The sequence below is a fragment of the Osmerus eperlanus genome, chromosome 11 (assembly GCF_963692335.1).
Source record: "Osmerus eperlanus chromosome 11, fOsmEpe2.1, whole genome shotgun sequence".
Classification (NCBI taxonomy): Eukaryota; Metazoa; Chordata; class Actinopteri; order Osmeriformes; family Osmeridae; genus Osmerus; species Osmerus eperlanus.
The window spans coordinates 5,869,024-5,894,079 of NC_085028.1; the positions used below are offsets into that span (position 1 = coordinate 5,869,024).

General features: G+C 47.0%; 1 protein-coding gene across 1 annotated transcript; it reads left to right on the forward strand.

Moving 5' to 3' along the window:
* The first annotated feature begins 510 nt into the window (after positions 1-510).
* On the forward strand, positions 511-19,189 carry LOC134029336 (uncharacterized). Its single transcript, XM_062473425.1, has 3 exons — positions 511-605; positions 11,702-11,855; positions 16,631-19,189. Exons 1-3 carry the CDS (start codon positions 511-513, stop codon positions 16,847-16,849), a joined length of 468 nt encoding a protein of 155 aa, XP_062329409.1. The 3' UTR covers positions 16,850-19,189.
* The last annotated feature ends 5,867 nt before the right edge of the window (positions 19,190-25,056 follow it).

The window sequence follows — 25,056 nt, forward strand, 5'->3', positions numbered from 1 at the left end:
ATGACGTAAGTGTGGGAGGCAGTACCTTTATGGGTTCAGTGAAGTGGGGGAGGATGTCCTCAAACGCTATTTTTAGGATTCTGAAACTGACAGTGGCAGTTTTTATTTTTACTGTCAAATATGTCAAGACCAGCTTTAGTGTATGCAAACAGAAGAATAAGTACAGCTTAGTACAAAGTGTTCATGTTATCCAAAGCACCCTGTAGCTCGTGCAAGGGGCTGATAGATCTAAATTCCAACAGACACAAACTTCACAGTATGACTTGAGACAGGCCATGTTAAACTCCTGCAGTGAAGGCGCGTAGTCTTAGACGTTCTGACGCCAAAGTCCGGGGTCAGGATGACATCACTTTCACTTGTGTGATTTCTTCCTGAATAGTATGTGATTGGCGGGAGCAACGCGTCAGACTGTGGAACATCTGCAAACCAAACACCAACGCATTCGAAATGAAACACAATAGCATGCAGCATTGTGGGAATTGGGAATGTATGCCTTCGTTAAGTCGAGAAATGATCATCCTAAGGACCCCAATCCTGATCCTCATCAGTCACCCCTACCATCATCACCATCGCTTCTGTCAGCCTCAACCTGAGCGGTTACCATGGTACCTGTATCTGGGGGGATGAAGGAGATTAGTGGTGGCATGATCCACGGGATCCTGGGAAATCAGGTCATTGATGTCACAGAGCATCTAATGGCACGCTACATTACTTATCTGCTCCTTCTATACCTCTCTATCCAGGCCAATGGGAGAAAGTTACAGGGAAAGTGTGGTTGTTCTAGCCTGGCTCTGCCCTCCTACGTACTTCCGCTCAATTTGGATTTTGCTTCTGTACTAGGTCTGGGATTTCAGTGCGTTATCATATCAGTCGGTTTTCAGAAACACATTTTTTGTAGGTCCAATCAGTGAACAGAGGGAGTGTCTGAGAACGATGACGTTGATGTTGTGCACTAGTTTGAGTTGTAGTTCAGTAATGGTGGCGGAGAAAGATGCGAGCGAAGCTATTCTGGTTGTGGCAACGCTGCCGAATATCCATAAGTTAAAGCCGGAGCAAGAACAATCCTTGCTGAGTTTTGTTGGTGGTCATGATGTCGTGGCCCTCCTCCCCTCAGGGTTCGGGAAAAGTTTGATTTTCCAGCTACGGCAGCTAGCTCCGTGGTGAAGGACTTGGCTAAGGCGAACGCTAGCGATTGGTTATGGCAGATCAGACTGGCTCTAGGCAGATCCAATAGCTTTAAACTTCAACAGACTACCCGCCTTCAAGGAAGTTAACGCTTGTCAATGGAGCGATCCCAGACCCTCTGTACAGATGAAATGTACGAGGGTCTGGTTAGGACCAGGCTATGGTTGTTCAGCATGTGACTTAAAAAAAATAATTATGGACTGTTAGGTTATTCTTAGTAGGGAGGTGTCGCAATTTGGAAGTGATGGTCTGCCAACAAATTGCTTTACGAGGCTCCACACAGTGTGTGTCTGCGTGTTCATTTGGGTGCAAGTGTGTGTTCATCCTGCGCTCAAGTGCACATTCCATGTACATTTGGTCAAGCGTGTTATTTGACTTCTCAGAATACAACGTTGTTTCAAAGCTAGTTCTCGTCCAACTCCAAAACAAAAGGTTCAAAACGTTGAACTTCCAAACGGCACAGGGAATTTACCCTGTAATTGGCAAGAACAGCATGGTACTCCAGCCCATTTAGGACCACAAAAATGTACTATACTCTTATAGTAGCCAAAGACCCCTTTAGAAAACCACTGATGCGTTACTTCACTTTCCCTGAGGGACAGTATTATGCTAGCAGTGGTTGGATATTTTACCATAAACAAAGAAGCTTTTATATAAATCTCCCAGGCTTCATTTTAAAATGACAATAGGATGCTGGTGAGTAGATGCCTGTATGAGCTGCTTTGTACAGTGTCTGAGTGTTACGCACACTCTTCTTTCTCTACACCACTGGACATCTGGTCTCCTCTGCCCCAGGCCCACTGGCCATCAGGGCTAGCTAAGATAAGAGTCCATGTTAGATAATGGTGCCACACGGCTGGCTAACTGGGAGACATGGATGTGCCAAAGGGAACTTCAAGGGAGAGAGACTATTTTAATGGTTGGTTCATGCAGCAGTAATGCCACGGTGCTGTGTCCTGTGGACGACAGATTGCCGTGTCAAGCCTCAAAACTCACAAAGGCCTCTAGGTAGTCTGCCATTGAAAATGATCATTTGCAAATGGGGGGAAGGAGGAGATATGTTTTTGAGTCTCTTCTGCGTGCATGGCTTTGGCATTGCTGATGCAGTAACAGGGAAAGGCTTTTCATCACTCAGCAGGTTCGTGTTCTGCAGTCCTCTCTGACATGTTGTCAAACTTATGACAATATCCATCCACTGAGATTGCATAAATAACTGAGGATGATTGAAATGTGGTCCTTGCGTAACCTGGTGAGCTAAAGCCACTGTAGGCTAACCCATGTGTCTAAGGAAACACTTCGCAGGGTTACTCACTGAAAACCCTCTTTGCTACATGTAGCTCTGGTTCAATATTCGCAGGGGATGCATGGACAAATATAGCAAATATATCCAAGCATTCAATTACTGGACCTATCAAAAGCAAGTTTTGTAGAACATATTTCTCAAATTGCCGTTATTCTCAACATTAATTTTCTCCATACCTAAGGGTCGTTCTGTAGGGGTTGTCCTAGCCTAATGAATTATGCATTCATTATTCATTCATCCATCTCAAACTTCTTGTATTCCCCAAAACCGCCAAAAGGAAACGAATGTAGGAGGTTGTAGAGTGTTAAAGCGTCAAAGACTTTAAATGTCAACGGAAAACTGCCATCAATAATTCTGCGACTTTGTCTGCACGCCAGCAACACGCGACAAGGCTCAAATAGGAGGCGGGAGTGCGCTCTTTCCGCTAAGCGGAGTGGACCTCGAGAGAGCCATCGCTGGAGACAAAGCTTTCTCCTCCTCACCATCTTATGCATTCTAAAACCGAACGTTTTCATTTCTAGTTTTAAGTTTTGCCCACCAACAGGCTGGCTTTCCAACAGCCTTTCGAACCGGGGATGATGGAGTTATCACTGATGGCAGCCCAGGTAACTACTCTCTAACATGAAGGTGGATAATGATTTATTACTGTAACTCAGTGTTAGCGAGTGACAAGTGTATGAGTTTGTGTCATTTGGATTAGTCATGTAGCCTAGTTAATGTTAGCTACCTTATATTTAGCCATTGTGGTAGTTGGACAGGTGACAGAGCTACATGGTGTTTTAGACAGGTGGACATGTCACTTATGCAACTTCAGTTTCTCTCTTTAGGTTGCCAAATTATAGAAAGGAATAATTATATTTGTAAAAATATAATAACGTAAAAAACATGATTTGCTTGTAGTCATTGGTGTTTTCATTAAAACGTGGCTGCACAGTAGGGCTCCTGTAGCCTTCCAAGTTTTTTTTTTTTTCTCCATTTAGTGTATTCAGTGTGAAATTCTATTTTTTATATTAAATCTCTGCTTGCCTTTCTTTCACTGTCTCAAACTACTGGCACACAATGTCATGTCATCATTAACACTGTCTTAAACACACACACACACATACTCACATCCAAAACGCATCCAAAAACAAGTGAGGGTAAAGTGAAAGTGTATGACTCACTGGGTCATCATGGCCAGCAAAGCTTGCTTGTATTTAAAGCTGAGGATGCTGCTTGTGTTTTTTTTTATCAATGTAAGGTTGTTATTATTAAAGGATGATGCTAGGAACATTGGCAAACATGATGTGAGGCACCTCACAGCCTCCTCTTTCACAGTGCAATCTTCCCATCTCTGTGTGTAACTGCTGTTTCTTTGTTTCAGCGTCATGTTATCTTGACAAATACTCAGCTGTGAGCTGTGAGTGTTGTGTCTCTGAAAAGGCTGCTAATGATTGCCACTGCAGATGTGTGTCGGGCCATTGATTCAGCGCCCCGGGGCTCAGAGAGAGAGTGAATGAAAGAACGAAGGGGAGAGAGAGAGAGAGAGAGAGAGAGAGAGAGAGAGAGAGAGAGAGAGAGAGAGAGAGAGAGAGAGAGAGAGAGAGAGAGATGATAATCCATAGAAAGTATCATTAGTATCTAAGACTAGGGCTTGTGCTGCCTTGCCAACACACACACGCATACACAAACGAGCACACACCCACCTATCCTATGCTGGCGCTATACTATCACATCATTAACGCCATTACATCCCTGAGAGTCCACTTGGATGCTCAGAGCCTCTTCTGAACTCATCAGATCAGAGGGCAGTGTTGTTTGTATCTTCTATACTGTAGGCCTACTGTCCTCATAATGTGTGTGAGCCTTGCCTGAGGGGTTGGAGATGAGGAGGAATGCAGTCGTGGTCCATAAATGCGCAGATGAACCCTCGAGCTGTTAAACCCATTGAAACAATTGTCTCTGTTTCGGTTTCGTTCCGTCCCGACAGCCACGAGGCAAGCAAAGCCCGTTTGTATTCATCTCAAACATCAATCCTTCACTGTGAACTTTTGACATTGAGTTTGTTACATCAGCAACATAGCATCACTTTGGAAGGGTCCAGCTTAAAGCTCAACCAATTCAGTTTGAGAAAAGTTAGCAGAGGCCCGCAGAGAGTCGAGAACTTCTGTTGGAGCCCAAAGTGCCAGCCGGCGCCACGGTAATGAGCGAGCGAGTGAGTCAATCATGGGAGTCTGGTGGTGCAGGGTCAAGGCTGCCCTCTCCACAACGTCCCACCTGAGTGAGCTTGATGAATCTATGCAAAGAGATAAGCATCTGGTGATGGATATTTAATCAGTGATCTGTCTGAGCATTAGTCCCTGGAGCTGTGTTGGAGGAGGGGGGGGGAGGGGGGGGTGGATGGTTTTAGTTAATGGCAGAAAGGAGGAAAATGGGGATTGGAGGAAGCTTTAAGTAGGGCATCAGGTAGCTAGCCCTCAGCATCCGCTGTTCACCACGCTGCATCGCCACGCGTGGACAGACAGACGCTACAGAGATGACAGCCTGTACGTGAAGTCAGTCCCCTTCCCTTGCTACGGATGTGGGAGCTTATTGCGCAAGGAGCAGAAGAAGGGGAGAAGGGAGGGGGACGGGGGTGCGGGGGAGGGAGGGAGGGAGGGGAAGGTAATGGCATTAATAATGTAACCACAATGAGTCACAAAGCTGCTCAGAGGGATGAGAGGACAAATGGTTGGAGCAGTAGGCATAAATGCAAAACGTCACGCCGCCAAATCAGGCGTGTCTGGACGGGAGCTCCACAACAAATCAGTAATTCACGTCTGATGAATAATACACCTCCTGTCCCAGTGGTAACAGTATGCTAAATGTAGTCCCAGATACAAGCTTGTTTTGAAATGTCACCTTTTTTTCGACTTTGTAAAAGGCTTCTCCTTCTTTTGAGAGAAGTGTGATCCCCCCCATCCCCTTGTAATGTGGATTAGACTAGCTTCACTGCCGCTTTTGTTGCTAGGACAGGAGTGAGTCAGATGTCCTCATGCTGATAGACCAGAGAGGAAGGAGGGGGTGATGAGGAGACCTCCAACTCCATTTGGTATATGTGTCTTCCTTGTACTTTGCTGCCTTTAAAAAAAACAGTGGAAAGTAAATCCACTTAAGGCAGTTAAATAGATAGTTTGAAAGTTTAGTCAACAAGTGGGATTCAATATTTTTTAATTGTAGTTATTAATTGATTTTAAGGTCGCACCGGATAGAGGATATTAGGAGTGGTTTATTATGTATTGTATTTGTGTATGGGAAAGTGGTAAATGTGAGAACATAAATTATTGAATTCAATTTAAATTATATTTGATCAATAAAGAATTAAGAATTGTACTTCCTACTCCAAGGAATCTCCTGTTGTGGCTTTTGCCTTGCCTCATGTCTGTAGAACGCTTTTGTACCGGAAGTTTAAATGACAGGCAAATGTCAGACAAGGCCATTCTATGTGAACTGCCTCTGTGCCTCATCCCTCAACTTCCTCTGCCTCAGCCCTCAGTCTACCTCTCTTCCTCATTACTCTCTATCTGCTAAGTCCTTGATGGATCACACCAAAGTAGCTTTGCTTGTTCTAATCTAAAATCAACATGGCAATCAACATCAACGTGATAATACAACAAACCCCTGTTTTCTGTCCTCTGTCATCCTCTCTCTCTCCCACTTCCTCCCTCCCTCCTTTACTTTCCATCCCTCTCTCCTCAGTATCCCAGGGGTGGAAGTCACGACAGACCTGTCCTAATAGAAAGGGATAAAACAGGCTAACAGATGATGGAGCTTATATAACCTGGGGAAATGAATGGCTCTCACCCCTGCTCACAGAAACAAAACAAAGAAATTGTCACGGAACACACAGCTAATCCATATGTCATAGTAGATTATCTGTCAGTAATATTCTTATGTGAGTGTGCGTTTTTGTGTGTGTGTGTGTGACAGAGAGAGAGAGATAAAGTGCACATAATTGAATAGATAATAGAATCTGCATTAGAGGTAAAGCTAAATGAATCCAGTTTGCATGCCTCTGATGGTTCTCTCTGCAGTGATGGTTAGACGAGAGGAGAGAGAGAAGCTTGTGGTAGACACAGGCCTGGATGAGGTTTAGAGCAGGAGACCCTGGTCACACGGCCCGTAGTCTGGTGCTCTCCTCTGACACACAGGACACACAGGTGCTCTCCTCTGACACACAGGACACACAGGACACACAGGTGCTCTCCTCTGACACACATGACACACAGGGGACAGGGGCTCTCCTCTGACACACAGTAGACCCTTGCAACTCATGCTGCCTGTAAATGAGCTGTGTCGTTTTAGTACAAATTCAATGTTGTTTCCAGCGTCATGGATTTTAAATCTGTGTTTGTTTTGTTTTAATGTGTCACGTCAATTTACGGTCATGTCAATTTATGGTCATGTCCATTTGGAGTTTGGGCACTTTAAAAATGAAGTAAACCAGTTTATTGCGGATGAACTCAAGGCCATTTCACCACATCTCTCTGAATGTTCACTGGGAAAGTAAAGAGAGAATACCAACCAATCAGCTTTCACGTCACTCAGAGTTGAGACCCGTCCATCATCTCTCGCATCACTCAGCCTTGAGAGCCGGCCTGTCTATTCACTGGGACGAGAAAAAAGAACGGGTCTGATCCTGCTGTGTGCCAGTGCTGCTCGGTGTCGACCACACCGTGTCTAATGTGTTAGCGGGGACTTGCTGCTCATCTCTGGGCCTGCGTGGGGCTGTGAAGCGTGCCACAGCCATGTGGAGCCAGCTCTGACATGCCTCTTTAACACAGCAGCCTGTTAGCAAACCTAGCTGTAGGGACCTTGTTCATAGCATGCACCACCAAAGCGGGTGGAAAGTGTGCCGTTGTGTGTGTGTGTGTCCGTGAGTGTGTGTGTCGTGGTGAGTGTGACATGACAGTGTGGGGGAAAGCGTGCGTGTGTGTGTGTTTCACCTTTGCAGTCCAGTGAGTAGGGAGCTGTCAGACATTGGAGGGTCTGAGTGAAGGGGTGAGTCCGGTCACAGAGGGACCACAGAGTGCCTCTCCTGTCCCCTCGCCCCAGGCCTGACCCAGACCCTGCCTGCCTGCCTGCCTACCTGCCTACCTGCCTACCTACCTGCCTGCCGGCTACAAAGTCTGTGTATGTGTGTGTGTGTTCATGTGTGTGATTGTTATGTGTGTCAGTCCCAGCCCCAGCCTGTCGACATGCTGTTGTGTCTGTTATTTACCAGCCTACTGTCATGTTCATAATGTGGACTCAGTCCACACTGTTCTCAAACGAAGGCCACCTCGACCGCTCCTAATGCTTCTGCTACACTATCATAGGGACTGATTGCAGATTATTTAGGGGACGTCATTAGCACCATCGGTTGAAAACACTACTCGATCAGAGACCATTCTGGGTCAGACTAGGGCAACTGTTTCTCTCCGAATTTTCTTTTAATCTCCTATTTTGGGGCCATGTTAATCCAACGTGTTTGTCACAGGGTTTATCGGCTTAATTTAAAACTTAAATGGCGTTTCTGATTGAGAATGATACTGTTCCAGAGCCAGCTAGGTGGTTGTTTCTGCCAGGGTTTGTAATGACTAGTGCAGCAGCTCAACTCAACCTTATGTTCGGTAGTTTTAACTTAAGCCTGAAGTCTATAGTAGACACTAGAAAAATAACTTTGATCAGAGCTAGTATTATTAATAGTGGGGTCGAATCAGTAGATTCTGCAACATAACCATGAGCACATTTACCTGTATCACACTTAGTGAACTTTCCAAAATTGTCAGCGAATCTGACTCCACAACCTCAGATATTGATCCTATACCCACAACATTCTTTAAGCGAGTGTTTGATAGTGTCTCAGGTCCGGTGCTAGAGATTATAAACACATCCCTTAGAACTGGCGTCTTCCCAGATGCCTTCAAAACAGCTGTTGTAAAGCCCCTATTAAAGAAACCCAAATTGGATAACAGTCTACTTGCAAATTACAGACCAATATCAAACCTTCCATTTATTAGTAAAGTACTGGAAAAGATAGTTTTAGTCCAATTAAATTATTTTCTTGAAGAAAATAACATTCTGGAAGTCTCGCAGTCAGGTTTCAGGAAATATCACAGTACTGAAACTGCTCTCACCAAAATAATTTGCGACCTCAGACTAAACTCAGATGCAATTAAAGTCTCTATCCTTATCCTGTTAGATCTCAGTGCAGCATTTGATACTATTGATCACGACATCCTAATCAATAGACTGGAAAAGCTTATTGGGTTCACGGATAGTGTATTGAACTGGATGAAATCATATATCACAGGAAGGAAGTTTTATGTTAGTTTAGGAGACCATAGGTCCAAGAAACATGAGAACTGCTACGGGGTCGCTCAAGGAAGCTGCTTAGGTCCATTACTTTTTTCTCTTTATATGTTACCACTCTGCGACATAATCAGAGAACATAACATAGATTTCCATAGCTATGCGGATGACACACAACTATATATATCCACTGAACCCAACGATGCAACGGCCATCAATTCCATTACCAACTGCCTGTTGGCAATAAACAAATGGATGAATGATAACTTTCTTAAATTAAATGAAGACAAAACCGAAGTCCTACTATGTGGCCCCAAATCCAAAAGAGAGATGCTTACTAAGAATCTAGGAGGCTTAACCCCCTGTCTTAACCCTTGTGTTATCTTCGGGTCATTCTGACCCATCAGTCATTGTGACCCACCGTCGTATTGCGACAAATTTACCTCATACAAAAACAAAGTGAAGCATTTTCTTTTAACTGTCGGGCTGTCTCAGACCCCCCACATTGGAATGGTTAAAAGAAAATTATTTGTATTTGTTTTTGTATTGGGTAAAATTGGGTAAACACAACGATGGTTCGTTATGAACCTTTGGGTCATGTGACCCGAAGGCAGCACGAGGGTTAAACCAGAGGTGACGAGTCTCGGTGTAATCCTGGACTCATTAGTCCTGTCCTAGCTACTTTACACTGGCTCCCCGTTACCTTCAGAAATGACTTTAAGGTCCTTTTCCTCACAAACAAAGCTCTACACGGACAAGGACCTAGCTACATTGCTAACTCCCTTATAAACTACACACCAGCTAGAACACTGCGATCATCAAATGCAGGCCTATTAGAGGTCACCAGAAGCAGTCATAAGAAGATTGGTGATTCGGCCTTTGTCAATTACGCCCCAAAACTATGGAACAAATTACCCAGAAATATTAGGGAAGCAAATACGCTAGACATTTTTAAAAGACAGCTTAAAACCTACCTTTTTACCGAAGCATTTAAGTAATTTTATCTCAGAAGGGTTTTACTACTTTTATTAGTTATATTATTGTTTTTATAATTTGCTATTTTGATTATTACTTTTATCACTTGTATTATCGTTTTTATTGATTTTATGTAAAGCACCTTGAGCTACAATTCTTGTATGAAATGTGCTATATAAATAAAGTCTTACTTACTTACTAGGGTGTCCCAGCTTACTGGAACTAGCCAGAGTGAGCCTTCTTTAGTCTATACAGCACTGTTTAGTCTATCTCTGTTTCTCTCTCCTTCTCTCACTGTCTCCCTCGCTCCCGCTCTTGCCCGCTCTCTCTCACACTCTCTCTCTCTCTTTACACACCCCCCCCCCCCCCAGACAGCTGTTAAGCAGAGGAGAGTAACATCTGGGCGCTGAGGGCTGTTTCTCTCTGTCTGTCCTCTGTAATGGGGCCATAGAGAACACAGTATAGCGAGAGCAATCTTATCCACAACAGCACTTAGCAGCTCACTAAGTGCACAGGCTAGCAGTACGTAGGGGCCGGGTGAGGGAGGGATGAAGGGGATAACAGGAGAATGTCCCAAAAGCCTTTTGTTATTGTAGCCAGGATAGTCAACACGCTGACCCCAATGAGGCCCTTGTGACCTAGGGAGGGAAATGTGGAGGGCAGTGTTGACATACTTTGTGGCACAATTAGTTGCTTGAATATTTTAACTTCCTGTTTTATTTATAATTTTAGCAAATGGCGACATCCCATAATATTTCCTCCGTTATCTCTAGCCAAACAACATGTCAGACTTTGTCAAATCTGACTTGAGATAGAACTTCTCTATCTCTACGGTATTCACCCGAAACCTAACCCTAACCCCTAACTCCAACCTTCACCCTAACCCTTAGCCTATGAAGTATTTGCAATTGTACATCAATTGCTGTTCTGTAAACAAAGATTACAACAATACAATCAGTGTGATGCTGTTCACGCCTTCACTGGCATGGCCTCTGAGGAGGGTAGTCTCTATCAGCCAAGTCACCCTTCAGAAGAAAACACAGACTGATCCATGACCTGGTCAGACGCCTTGGCAAACCTCCTGACACACAGATACACAGGAAACACATACAGTATGAAAGCACAGTATAGAAGCACAAGCTTAGGTACACACACACACAAGCACACACACACACACTGACAGCCTCCATTTTTACCTTCCATCTAACTGATATATATATCTGATCTGATCTAATATCTGATATATTCGATGAATCGATCTAGACTACCTAAAAACCAAATCTCCCAGCATTTGCAGGTTAGAAACAGAGGTTGTCGAGCAGAATGACTCGAGAGTGATCTAATGCATGAGTCAGACAATAGGATGAGGTGAAGGAGGATGAGTGGGAAGGCTATCCACATGACGCCCTACACACAGAGAGAAAGGGAGTGACAGAGAGAGCGAATGGGAGACAGAGAGGCACATATGTATAAAGAGAGAAGGAGAGCACGAGAGAGAGAGGCACATAGGGAGAAAGAGAAAGAGTGAGGGGAGAGAGAGGGGGAGAAGGTGGGGACCAGGTGAGCTCAGGATGGCCGAGTTTGTGTTTCAGAGAAGCTATTTGGCTGGAGTGAACAGACCAGGGGTTGACCTTAATCTGTTTACTGAAAATCCCAGCGGAATCATTGTACATGTACACAAACAGTTCATTCCCAGGCTTAAAAGCTCTCCAAAACACACACGCACACACACTATCCCAAACACAACTACCTCTTATGTGCAAAAACACAACGCCCACCCCCCCCCCCCTCCCCACCCCCACACACACACCGTCAAGCCTGATCTCTCTCTGACTAGTCCAATCAGTGCTCGCTCCTCACTTCTCCTCTCAGCTCCCTCGATCTTTCTCACTCACGCTCGGCTCTCTCGCTCTCCTCCCCTCTCAGCTTTGCTTCTCCTCTGCTTTTCATCCCCGTCTCACTTCTCTCTCTCTCTCAGCTCATTTCCTCTCTGCTCCCTCTGGCTTGGTGTTCTCTGGCTCTCTCCTCAGTGCATAGGTCACTCAGCTCGACCGACAGCCCTCCACTGAGCCCTCATACAGTAGGTACCCCGTCCTGGAGTCCTTGTCTTTATGTGCTACCCCCCTCTCCCTCCCTCTGTCTCTCTCCCTCCATCCCGTCCTGTTGTAACACGTCCTGATGAAGTTCTGTGCTCCTGGGTCCGTCTCTCTTTCTCTCTCTCCTTCCTTCTCCATATGAGCTCAAGGACTTTATCTTCCTTCGAGATTTGCCCGTTCTTGTGAGACTGTAATCGGATTGTTTTTGCTTCTGCTGGGGTACATCCAGGATGAGCTGTTCTCCGATGCCTATAGTCACGAGAGCGGAACACAAAAAAACGAGGTGTTGTTTTTATTTAGACTCTTAACAGCTGCACCTGTGATGCAGTGTCGCCTGGGGCATTCTCGTGCCCCCGGCCTTGTCGTTCTTGGGACAGTGTTCTAGCTCTTTAATCTGTGTGTTTTTGACTCTGCTGTGTGTGTCCCAACATGCTCCCCATTCCCTCCCTGTGTCTCCCCTGCATCTCTCTCGGGGTGTCTGAACTCTTACAGAACCATTAGACAAGCTGTGGAATCGGAATGAATATTTTATTCTCTGAACCTCGCGGTTTTTGTACAAGGGAAACAAGTCTGGCTTTAGATCTTTCTGGATTTGGCTTGTAGTGTGCTCAATCTCTCCCCTGCTACTGGTTAGAGTGTGTTAAGTTACTCTACTGTACATGCCAGCTGGCCGGAGCTGTGGGCTTCAGTCTCTACTGGTGCTTAGTGACAACGGTTTTAGTATGTTTGAGAGAGAACAAGAGTTTTCAGTCAAGCTGTTCTTGCCTGGTCGTATATGGTCCATGCATGTGAATGTGGAAACTCATGCTAAACAGGTATTCAAAGGTTTTTAATCTAGTAGCAGTTGGTGAGGTTGGGGATTTTACTAGCAAGGGTTATTTCTCGGTTTTCAGTTAATCTGCAGCACTGTCACTTGTAGCTAGTACTGCCTTCTCACTTGACAACCTCTGAAGTACTACCTTGTTTCAGCGGTATATACAGAGAACTTGTCGCTGCGGTGATGCAGTTTTGTATTCAGTTTTACCACCAAAACAAACTGGGCTGTGACCGGGCACTCCAGTTCCCCCTTCTTTTCCAGAACAGAAAGACTGAAAGTAGGATTTTCTCGCGGTGAGGTACTTTAAGGTTTACAACATGACTCACTACAGCAGTTTTAACACCCTGGCACAGTGACAGAGTACTCTACCGGTGCTGGTTATACCTGGCCTAGATGCTATTGTGTCACAATCTGTGCTGAATAGTAGTTCATACGGTTATTAAGCTGTGCTAGTTTTTGCGTGGTTGGCATGCTGCGTTCACCCCACCAGTTAATCACTTCATTTGTACCTGACAAGCTAAATCAAACATAGTTCAAGTTTTTTAAATATTGGAATAGTGTGTATGACCCAGATCTGGGTAGCTGGGCTTGAAATGCAGAGTAAGAGGATAATAAAAAAAATATATATAATAATAATAATAAATAATAATTAAAAAAATATATTAATTTCAGTCAGATGGCTGACTGTGTGTGTGTGTGTGCTGATCAACACAGCCACAGGGTGTGTATGATATCAAAACACGTATGGTCCCTGTCTTGACTCATCTGCTCTCTGCTGCTGGCCCAAGGGCGAGAAGTCATCCTCTCACACCCAGTCAGCCCTGCCCTGGTCACACTCTGCCTCCTCCTCATTACTCTGAGGGCTTGAACCTGCTTCCTCCTTCTACTGACTCCAGCTCTGACTCTGAGTGTTCTCCTTCTACAGACTCCAGCTCTGACTCTGAGTGTTCTCCTTCTACAGACTCCAGCTCTGACTCTGAGTGTTCTCCTTCTACAGACTCCAGCTCTGACTCTGAGTGTTCTCCTTCTACAGACTCCAGCTCTGACTCTGAGAGTGTTCTCCTTCTACAGACTCCAGCTTTGACTCTGAGAGTGTTCTCCTTCTACAGACTCCAGCTCTGACTCTGAGAGTGTTCTCCTTCTACAGACTCCAGCTCTGACTCTGAGTGTTCTCCTTCTACAGACTCCAGCTCTGACTTTGAGTGTTCTCCTTCTACAGACTCCAGCTTTGACTCTGAGATTGTTCTCCTTCTACAGACTCCAGCTCTGACTCTGAGAGTGTTCTCCTTCTACAGACTCCAGCTCTGACTCTGAGTGTTCTCCTTCTACAGACTCCAGCTCTGACTCTGAGAGTGTTCTCCTTCTACAGACTCCAGCTCTGACTCTGAGTGTTCTCCTTCTACAGACTCCAGCTCTGACTCTGAGATTGTTCTACTTCTACAGACTCCAGCTCTGACTCTGAGTGTTCTCCTTCTACAGACTCCAGCTCTGACTCTGAGTGTTCTCCTTCTACAGACTCCAGCTCTGACTCTGAGTGTTCTCCTTCTATAGACTCCAGCCCTGACTCTGTGAGTGTTTTCCTTCCAGGCTGCCTCAGTGCTGCCTCTCCAGCCTCCCTCACCATGCTGTCTCTGAGTATCTCTGTCTCTCCATGCTGCCTTTCCAGGCTGCCTCTCTGTACTGCCTCTGTCTTGATGCCTCAGTGCTGCCTCTCCATGCTAACCCTAAGAACTGCCTCTCATCTACCTCTCAGCACGGCCTCTCCATGCTGCCTCTGACTGCTGCCTCTGAGGCGCCAGGCTCATTACACAGTATTAATTACTGAGGCTAGTAACGCCTATCGCCACTGATGAATCTCAAGGCTTAATGTGACGCTTCTCGCTGTCTCGTTGACTAGATGTTCCGGTTGATCGTCTCCCTGGCTCTTCTGTTGTCTGCCCGCCTGCCGCTCCACCGTCCCTGCCGCTCCACCCTCCCTGCCCCTCCACCCTCCCTGCCGCTCCACCCTCCCTGCCCCTCGTCCCCTCGTCCCTGCCTGAACCCCCGAGAGTCACAGCTGACTGTAGACCAATCAGAGGCTTCTTCTGCCTCGCTGGCCGTCTCTGTGCCTGGAAGGTTTTGTATGAGTGTCTGTGTATGTGTGTGGGTGTGTACGTGTGTGTCTGTGTGCGTGTGTGTGGGTGTGTACACGTGTGTGTGTGCGTGCGAATGAGACATGTTCCCTGGTGCTTGTGTAATGCGTCCCGGTGTGTGTCAGACAGACCATCTCCAGTGGGACAGCGGTTCTCTCTGGAGGGAGAGAGCTGGGGTCACCCCCATGCTGGGATCAGCTTACACTAAGCCAGCCATGCTGGGGTGGGGGCTGGGGCTGGGGCTGGGTTTGGGGCTGGGGGCTGGGGCTGGGGGCTGGGGCTGGTATCTGCTTTCGTGATCATCCACAGTGAGCCTCCAACTCAGTAGGGGCCAGAAGATTTGTGGTTCCTCTGCTCTGCCCTCTTATCTCTGGCAGATGGAAATGAAAGCAGGAGCAAAATTGTGTGTGTTTGTGTCTGTGTGTGTGAGACAGAGTGGTAGAGTGTGTCCACCACTGATGGATTGTGCCTGTCTGAATGGAGACAAGGACCCAATGAGGCGTGGAGACGCAGGGCATCTGACTGATTATCCCAGAATGCACTTGTGCATTGACTCCAGGGCCGGCCATATGCCAAAGTCAGGGTCTATAGGGGGGAGTCAGGGGGGAGGTAGTGGGTGAGGGTGCGCGGAGAGTACCGTAAGTGATTTGTAGACTAGCTGTCAGTCAGGTGGCGTGAGGAGAGATGGAGAATATACACAACCATAACAGGTGGACACAAATAAAAACACCGGTTATGGTTTCTGGAACTGAGATGTGAGTGACTGAGAGAGAGAAAGCCAAAGAGTTAATTGTATGACAGGGAAAGAGAGTTAGGAGAGAGAGAAAGAGAGAGAGAGAGAGAGAGACAGAGAGAGAGAGAGAGAGAGAGAGAATGATTGGAGAGAGCGAGGGGAAGATAAATAAAGACAAAGGGAGAGAGAGGGAGAGAGAAAGAGGTAGAGAGAGAGAGTGAGGAAGAGAGAGAGAGAGCCTTGGTGACGAGGGGGTCTTGTGTTGTGTAAGAGGGAATCCAGCTGTGACAGCCAGTAAAGTGACCCAGAGGAACGAACCCAGCAGGAGTGTTCTGAGTTCTGTTCCCCTCGGTGCTCCTGTGCCCTCCGGAGCGCGCACACACACACTCTCTTTCACTCTCTCTCTCACTCAAACACACACACACACACACACACACACAAAAACTCTCTCACGCAGACAAATACAGCAGTTTATCTGAGGTCAACTTCCAGCAGGACTACCTTGGGATTGGTACATCATCCATCGTTTCCCGGTCCTTTAGACTTGATTTAGTCCCTCACAGGGCGATTTTCCCCCTCGCAACAATCAGTATGACCCCTTATAACAGCCATTACTCTGATGATAGAGTAAATCTCCCTGGAAGCACATACTCTGCCCTACTGTACTGGCCAACAGCCAATAAAGCACCGCACTGGGAAATTATCTCACAATACCCCCATAGTCTTGCTTGGAGATTAATAAGGTGTTGTCTTGTCATGTGTCCAGCTAACCTCTCTGCTCTTTTGTCTCATCTTCTCTCTCCATCTCACCTATTTATTTTGTATCCTCTTTTCACTCCTCCCCTTCCTCTTCTTTCCTCTTCTCTCTCCTCTCCTCCATCCCCTCCACACCCCTCCTCTTTCCTCTTCTCCACTCCCTCCTCCCTTCCGTCACCCCTGCCTCCCCCTCCGCCCACCTCCTCTCTTCCCTCAAATTTCCCCCGTCCCATCTCCTCCTCCCCTCCTCACACCCCCCCCCACCCCTCCCCTCCCTCCCCTCCTCACCCCCTCCTCTCCTCCCCCCCCCCCCCTCTTCAGCATTTCCCTGCAGTGAGCGGAGCCTTCATGGATTCCCCGTACAACGGCAACACGTCCCTGCAGACGTCCACCTCCAACCTGAACGCCAGCTTCTCGCGGCCCCCGGAGCCAGAGGACGACGGCAAGGTGTCCAGCGAGACCATCTGGCTGTGGGTGGCCGTCATCGCCACCATCGGCAACATAGTGGTGGTGGCCGTGGTCTGCGCCTGTGCCTTCTGATCGCCACATGCTCCCACTTTTACGTCCCGACCTGCCCCAGACCACTAGCACACAGCCTGGATCTCCTAACTCAAACTCCCAGCCCCGCCCCCCCCCCCCCCCAGCCCCGCCCCTCCCGCTGTCACCGCCACCCACCCCCAGGACACCAGCACAGAACCCAGTATCCGCCCCTCCCCCGTCGCCTCCCAACCACCGCCGTTTAACACCCGCCAGCCTGCCGCTCTCTTCACCCGGCCCCGCTGCTACAGCAGATGACAGCTATAGCTTCGCACCCCTGCAGACAGATATCACACCTCGCTGTTCTCCAGACCATAGGCGGGCTGACACCCCTTTCGTTCCTAGCCTCCTTTCCTTCTTCCTCTCCTCCCCTCCTCTCCGCTCCAGCCTCCTCTGGTTAGCGTGGGAGGTCACGCCCCCCTCCGACTCTGCTGCCAACAAGGTCACTGTGATGGAGAGAGGGAGGAGAGGAATGGAAACAAAGATACAAAGGGGAGACGGAGAGAGATAAGGAGGGGAGTACATGGGAGGAGAGAGTGAGCGCTAGAGCAATGGAGCGGGATGAGAAAGAGAGATGGAGGGATGGAGAGAGAAAGAGAGGGCACTGGTAGAGGATTGTCTCTAGTACTCACACAGCAGCAGTGGAGAAAGAGATGGCAAGTCCTTCAGTGGCGCGTCTTCACAGAGTCTCATAGAGGATTGATAGCATTGCACTGCTCAGGACACCCTTATGAACATTCAAGATGATGTGGATGTCTGGGTGTGTAATGTAACAATAATGTATTCAATCAGCAGACATTTCAATCCAAAGGCGAGTGGAGTTGAACCCGGGATCGTTTGATCTCTGTAGTATAGTTTTAGAAGCTAGTGTAAGAGAGCGATATAGATGGCGAGGGAGAGAGGGATGTAGAGGGAGCAAAAGAGAGAGGGAGAGTGTGCGTGCCAGAGTGTGTTACGCAAGGGGACCTTATATAAACCTTGTCAATCTGCCTTCTGCCTTCCAATAGAGAGGTGACCAGGGTCGAGCCTAAAGGATCAGAGAGCCTCGTGCTGGCTGTGTGAGCCTTCTGAGGGATCTTCTCCAACATATGATCTGCCCTCTGCTGCACGCCATACTGCCCCTCCACAGGGCTGTGTGTGTGTGTGTGTGTGTTTGTGTGTGTGTGTGTCTTTGTTGATGGATGCTGGGAGTGGATTTAGTATCAATCTTGCTTAAAAGTGTGATTAAGCCATGTGTGGGTGTGGGTGTGTGTGTGTGTGTGGGGGGGGGGGCTAGTGAACTAACTGGGCTATAAACCTGTCAAACTACAAAGGACTGTAATGAGACTTAATGCTTCCTGCTCTCTCTACCCCTCTCTCTCGCTCTGTCTGTCCCTCTCTCTGTCTGTCCCTCTCTCTCTCTCCCTCCCCGTCTCTCGCTCTCTCTCTTTCCCTAGCTTCTGTAGTTCTCCTTCCCTCTCTCCATCTCCTCCGGGCCCTGTCTCCGCGATCATGACAAATCGTATCACTGCTCTTCATTGCTTTGAACAAAGATCCTCCTTCCAAGCATCTTCCTTCCGAGCGTGACTTCCTCTTTTAATCTGGACTTGTGGAGTGGTGGGGGGGTGATGTGGGTTGGAGGGGGGGGGGGGCGGCTAGGGTAAAACGTCAGCTGGCGGGAAGAGAGGAGAAGGAAGGGAGGGCAGAGAGCGGAGGGCGGGGGAGGTCATGTCATCAGTGTGAAATTCTTATTTTCAATGAAGCCAGTGAAGTGGAATAAGAGGTTTTCAGGATGTAAGAATGAGGATCTGGGGCCTGTGGAAAGCAGAGTAATTAAGAGTGGAGAGACAGAGAGAAAGAGGGAGAACATAAAAGAGAGAGAGAGAGCGAGAGGGAGAGATCCATGCGGGTAGCCTTCAGTGAGGGTTCAACAGAAGTCTATTCTCTGTGTCCTTGGAGAGGTGAGGCTCTGCTCTGCAGGGAGATCTCCTGCCAGTACCGATCCCACCCAGAGCTAGTCCACATCGCACAATGACTCCTGCAGCTCTACCAGGCACATCTACACATTAGAATAAGAGTCTAGAAGTCTCTCCGCTCCACTCACAACACATGATCTTTTTCAGAGCAAATCCACTTAAACCAGAGAGTGAATCGAAGTTATAAAAGTTAGATAAGACATTGAGAGTCTGATGTATTTTTTATATCTAATGTCTTACGTTACTTGACTATCACTGGTGTAGATGAGTTATTATCCTTGAATCTAAGCAGACATTCTCAGTCTTTAGCCCAGAACGGTCCTAAAGTTATCTACCCCCTTGCCAGAAACCCTACTTGTCCTCGCTTGACGTGGCCCACACCACATCCTGTTTATCTGTCTATCTCATGCTACCACTTCGTTTGCCAGTTTCAGGACTCGTAACACCCTCTTCTAAGTCTGTTGCCCCCGGACAGGAAGCCCTACTCCCGGTCTCACTCTCCTGCCCCACCCTGGCCCCATAACCACCACTCAGAACCAAGACCTCTGACCCCCAGGCCTGTCCATCCCCCAGGCCTGTCTCCACCCCCAGGCCTGTCTCCACCCTCAGGCCTGTCCATCTACCAGGCCTGTCTCCACCCCCAGGCCTGTCTCCACCCACAGGCCTGTCCATCCACCAGGCCTGTCTCCACCCCCAGGCCTGTCTCCACCCCCAGGCCTGTCTCCACCCCCAGGCCTGTCTCCACCCCTAGGCCTTCCCAGGGCTGTGTGCTGTGATCTGGGCTTGGTTGAGGCACAGGTGCCCACCGTCCACCACTCAGATTATGTGCCTGAACTCTGGGGACGCTCCCACCTACCGCCCTCTCAAGGAGCCCCCTCCCTGAGTGTCTCCGCTGGTCTCCTGGCTTCCACTGGCTGGACCTTCCGATGCTCCTGCGATTCGACAGGCCCTCGCTGGGCCCATGACTCTTTCTGTAGCTGAGACTAACCCTAATGTTAGCCTAATCCTAGTATATGCTAATCTAGAGAGGGGAGGTTTCTCCCATGTTAGCTTGAGCTAGACTAGCATCTCCTGGCTACTACTGCTCCTCAGATCTTTCACTGAACTGCTGACAGCTGGCTTAACTTCAAGGCAAGATTGTACTCTCTGGCCTGCATGGAACCAGCCAGCCAAGCCATTAAAGCACTGATGAAGATGCGTACTGACCCAAGGAAATACATTGGAAACAAACCCCTTTGCCCTTCAGGTAAGAGCAACCTTAGTAGTTTTATTTTTCCCTGACCTGTGATTGTGCCTTCTGTAGAGAGCATATCTACACCTCAAGGTCTCTCCTGATGTTTGAACCCAGGGGAAGCCTATTACATGTATTGTGGTATCTCTGTTAAGGCTTTCATAGTCAATATACAGAACCTTTGTAACATTGTGTATCTCATTATTTTCTAAAATTACAATTTTTTTAATAATATAACTGTATAATATTTAACAGACACAGTACATACATGTTGTTTATATTATATATTCAGAGCTGCCAACTCTCACGATTTCGCCGTGTGACACACGCATTTCAACCATTTCTCACGCTCTCACGCCACACATTGTATATCTCACGCTGAAAAGGCAACGCCAAACAATTAGCCAAGCTAACGTTGTAAACAGTAACGGACGAGGCGCAGGTTAACTGAGTAAAGCGTCAAACAGCCGTGTAAAGTCGCCTGGGGGGGGAGTGAAGCTCGCGATAGCTCGCCTAAGGGGGGGGGGGGGTTGCTACCAAATCTCACGCCAAGGTTTTTGGAAAAGTTGGCAGCCCTGATATTGGTTAATGTGAAGCACTGTGGTGAAATGTATTTGGGTTACTCAGAGTAGAGGATGTCTTTTAGGGCTCAGTTAGTGAAGCTTCAGTAATGTCTCATTATATGCCGTCGTCTTGCAGTACAACACTCACAGAATGCCAGGTCAACTATCAGAGCCACAGCATTGTTTGTCCACCAACACCATGGAAAACACACACTAATTAGTATAATACCTTACTGGTAATAACTCACAGCCTAACTTAACTTAAATGCTGAGGATTTGCTAATGTGAGGTCCTGACAGTCAAACCCAGGGCCAGACCAGAGAGAAGGAAGCCTAGGAACCCCTGACCCCTGACCCCTTATCCCTGATCCCTTCTCCTTTTGCCTGTCTGTCTGTCTGTGTTTGTGTCTCCACAGCCTGGTTCCTCCAGCTGGCCCCGGAAGGACTCGTGACAGCTGACTGCAGATCACCCCAGCCAGCTGTCACCCACAGGGGAAGGATGGATGGAGGGATGGATGGATGGGAACTGCAAATGCATAATCCATCCAATGTGTTGTTTGGATGGATGAATGGATTGATGGATGGTTAGATGAATGTTATTGACTGATGTAAAGAATGGAGGAAGCGATAAATGCATGATGATAGATGATGATACATTTACATTTAGTCATTTAGCAGATGACCTTATCCAGAGCGACTTACAGTAAGTACAGGGACATCTCCCCGAGGCAAGTAGGGTGAAGTGCCTTGCCCAAGGACACAACGTCAGTCCCTCACCACTCAGCAACCTGACTCCCTGATAGTGGATGATAGTGCTGGAGATGTGAATCCTCTAAGAACTCAACTCTAGCTGGTGTAAAGGGAAGAGGGAGGAATGGATGAAGGAGGCTGGAGAGGTTGGTGAACAGAGAGATGGACGGAACCCTGCACATTGGATGGAGGGATGAGAAGGAGTCAAAGTAGACATTTCTTTTATGACTTTGACGTACAGGAACCGTACTGGGTTTCATGGTGTATGAGGAACCAGCAACACTATCTCGAGATCCTTGGGAGAAGGTCTCTACAGTGTTAAACCAGCCAAACACAACATCCCCAGATGACTCAAACTGAACCACTGATACACAGATTCAAATAAATGAACTCACAGCTCTGATATTAGACTCTGAAGCCATGGAAACATGGCATCCATAACACAGCTGTGGTTGCTGCTTCTTTCCTGCAGGGGGCGACATGACAGCAAGAAAAGGCACGCCTGCAAGGTGTAAACAGGAGTTCACACACCAAAGCATTGTTCATTATGATTATGTAACATTCACCCGGTCACCTCACTGCAAGAGTAGTGCAAAGCCAACAGGTGTTTACTTTGAGGGGGTTACCCTAACCCTAATCTGCATCTTTAAACATGGTCAGATTTTGTTCTTGTTTTTAGTCAAGCCATGAGCTTAGGTCAGTGTAGTTATGATCATTGGGGTTGTGGATCGAATGGAGGATCGGCCCTCAAGGTGAACATTTTGACTACGAGATTAGGGTTGTGTATCGTTTATGTCCCAGGCTAGATGTACCAAAACAAACTCCACACACAAACACCCACACACACACACCCACACATACACACTGAGGGGCATGCAACAGGCCTACATTGACCATTGAAGAATTGCTATGCAATGAAAGGTGTTGGGGATAAATATCTCTGATTTAATGACATGATGTTGAATAAGAGACAGGTTGACCATGTGAGCATGAGAGGAAGTCTGTTAACACATTTGAGACACATGCTCTGCATTTCAGACCAATGCATACACAAGGCTTTGGGAAAACCCTTCTAACAGTACAGCTGGAGAGACTGATGGTATCATATAATGACTTTGTTTATACCACGGTTTTCTTCTCACAATTGTTATCGCCTGTTTGCATGGTTCTTATTTATTCAATCTCTTCATTTGTATATTTTGCTTAGCCAAAGACACTGCAAGCTGTTTATCTGAGTGGCACTGATACTTAGCTCTATGTTGTCAGTTGTGGTTTAGCCATGATGACACTGAAGATTTGATCAAGTTTAGCCCATCCTTCTCCTGATATTCTTTCGGCATTTTAACATACTTTTGTACATGATTATTAAAAAAGTAACACTAACATAGGAGAAATATTTTTGTGTAGCATAACTTTGTATTAACCATGTACATTGTTTTCCAAGTTTTAAGAGGTTTAAGGTTGAAAGAATTTAGTTTCTACACAAAACAAATATCTTTTTACAAGAGTAATTTGAAGTCCATGTATGTTTAATGTATTGTATAATGGTTATTGTTCATGACATAGTATATGACATTTATTAAAGTGATCAGAATGTTTAAGACTGAGTCTGTCTGGTTTTGTGGGAATGTGAACGGGTGTACCCACATGGGCCTCGATCCACCTTGGCTTTTGATTCTGTCCTTTCAAAAAAGATGAATTCTGCAGGCAGAGGCCATTAATCCCACATGCTTCACTGCAGACAGAGAATGCCTTATCATCACCCAATGTAAAGGTTTATCCTCTTCAGAAGTGGAGTTCATAAGTCACGCTTTGAGAAGTGGAGAGGGATTTCTCTCTTCAGACACTCTCTCATTTCCACTGAGGTAATTAGCTCTGCCAGTGGACTCCTAGATTAGCTGTGATACGTACTTAATGATACCCCTTCATCTCTCTCACGATTAGAACAGTCTCTCTGTTCCTCCGTCTCTTACTTTCCCTCTCTAGGCCTCTCTCTTTCTCTGTCACTCTCTCTCTCTCTCTCTCTGGGGTGAAGTAAATGCTCCGATCTGATTTTGAAGAAAAGGATCTGACGTCTCCTAGCCTCAACCCTTTTCAGAGTGTCTGGACAAAAAAGGCTCTGATCAAATCTCTGTTCACCAACAGTTCATTCCTCTCTTACACGTAGCAAACACCATCAGTACATATTGGTTTTGATAGTCCATTTCAAGGTGCCAAACAAGAGATCAACTTCTCCACTTCTGGCCAGCTCCAGAGAGGATTCCAAATGTTCCATCACAGACCATTCCGACATCCCAAGCTCTCTCTAACACTCCACTGTGGAAGTCTTCTGTCCTTTCGAATGGGTTTGGCCAGGCCACGGCCACAGCCTGTGTCTTCATTCTGTCTCAGACTGAAGGGTTTAAGAGATCTGGCTTCACCGAGGTGCAACAGCGATTCCCAGAAGGCCCACTCACTCGGACTCACTGTCAGTCTTACTTACTCCAGTCTCCTCCTTCATCACTAACCATGCAGTGAGTCACTGTCAGTCTTACTTACTCCAGTCTCCTCCTCCTTCATCACTAACCATGCAGTGAGTCACTGTCAGTCTTACTTACTCCAGTCTCCTCCTCCTTCATCACTAACCATGCAGTGAGTCACTGTCAGTCTTACTTACTCCAGTCTCCTCCTCCTTCATCACTAACCATGCAGTGAGATACCTCTATATGGGACACAGACACCCAAGCGTGAGGAGAATCTAGGCAAATATGTTGGCTTTGACTTTCCCTCCAAGCTGCTGTTGGTTTTCTTAGTAACACACGCAGAAAAAGAACCTTCCGTTCTGTACAGAGAGTTGTCTGGTAGGATTGTCAGTACATTTCACAACACAGTAAGTAATGTTCTAATGGTAATAAGTTCTTTGGAATTGCTCCTGAACTCTGTGTATGTGAATACACTCCCGCATGGGAGGTTGTGTAGGGACAGATTTGAGTAGACCCACCTGTTGTTCGAAGAGATAAGAAAAAGCAGAGGAGGACAGCATTGGAACAGCATCCAGACATTCAGGAGTTCCCAGCCAGCCTTATGGTGTGTCTGTGTATTTATGTGTTTGTCTTTGTGTACAAAGGAAAGGAGAGGCAATGAAAGACAGACGTCAGTATTTTGTTTCTACCCTGTGGAACACAAGACACACAGACATCCCCCCTCGCCAGACACACACACACCATCCGTCAAAACCACAGGCTAAACAGGGCTGGCTCACTCTTACAGTAACTCTTAGTGTGACTAATCACCTGATTGTGATTTTCTCGGATTTACAAGTTTCTAGCTTAATTCTTCTGAAATTCAAGTTTTGCCACAATGGGATTAGACTCTAACGTGACTGTGGCTTCTATCGAGTACCTTACTGTAAACTATCTAGCACACAGTGACATATATTCCTATAGGAGTCTTAGAGGGAGTGGTGCATCCATTTCTCTGAAGTTCCAGCACACGTTCTGGCCCATCTGACCACACACACACAGTCTGGGGCGGGAGTAGGAGGTGAGGGGGGGAGAGACGGGGAATGTGGAGGCCTGGGGAGGGGGAGGGGAGCTCCCTCTAACAGGGTGATATAGACAAACCACCATGGGAAGGAATGCTTGTGCCTGTGAGTGTTGGAGAGAGAGAGAGAAATAGAGAGAGATTGAGAGAGAGAGAGAAAAAGAGAGAGAGAGACGCCGGGAGAGAGAGA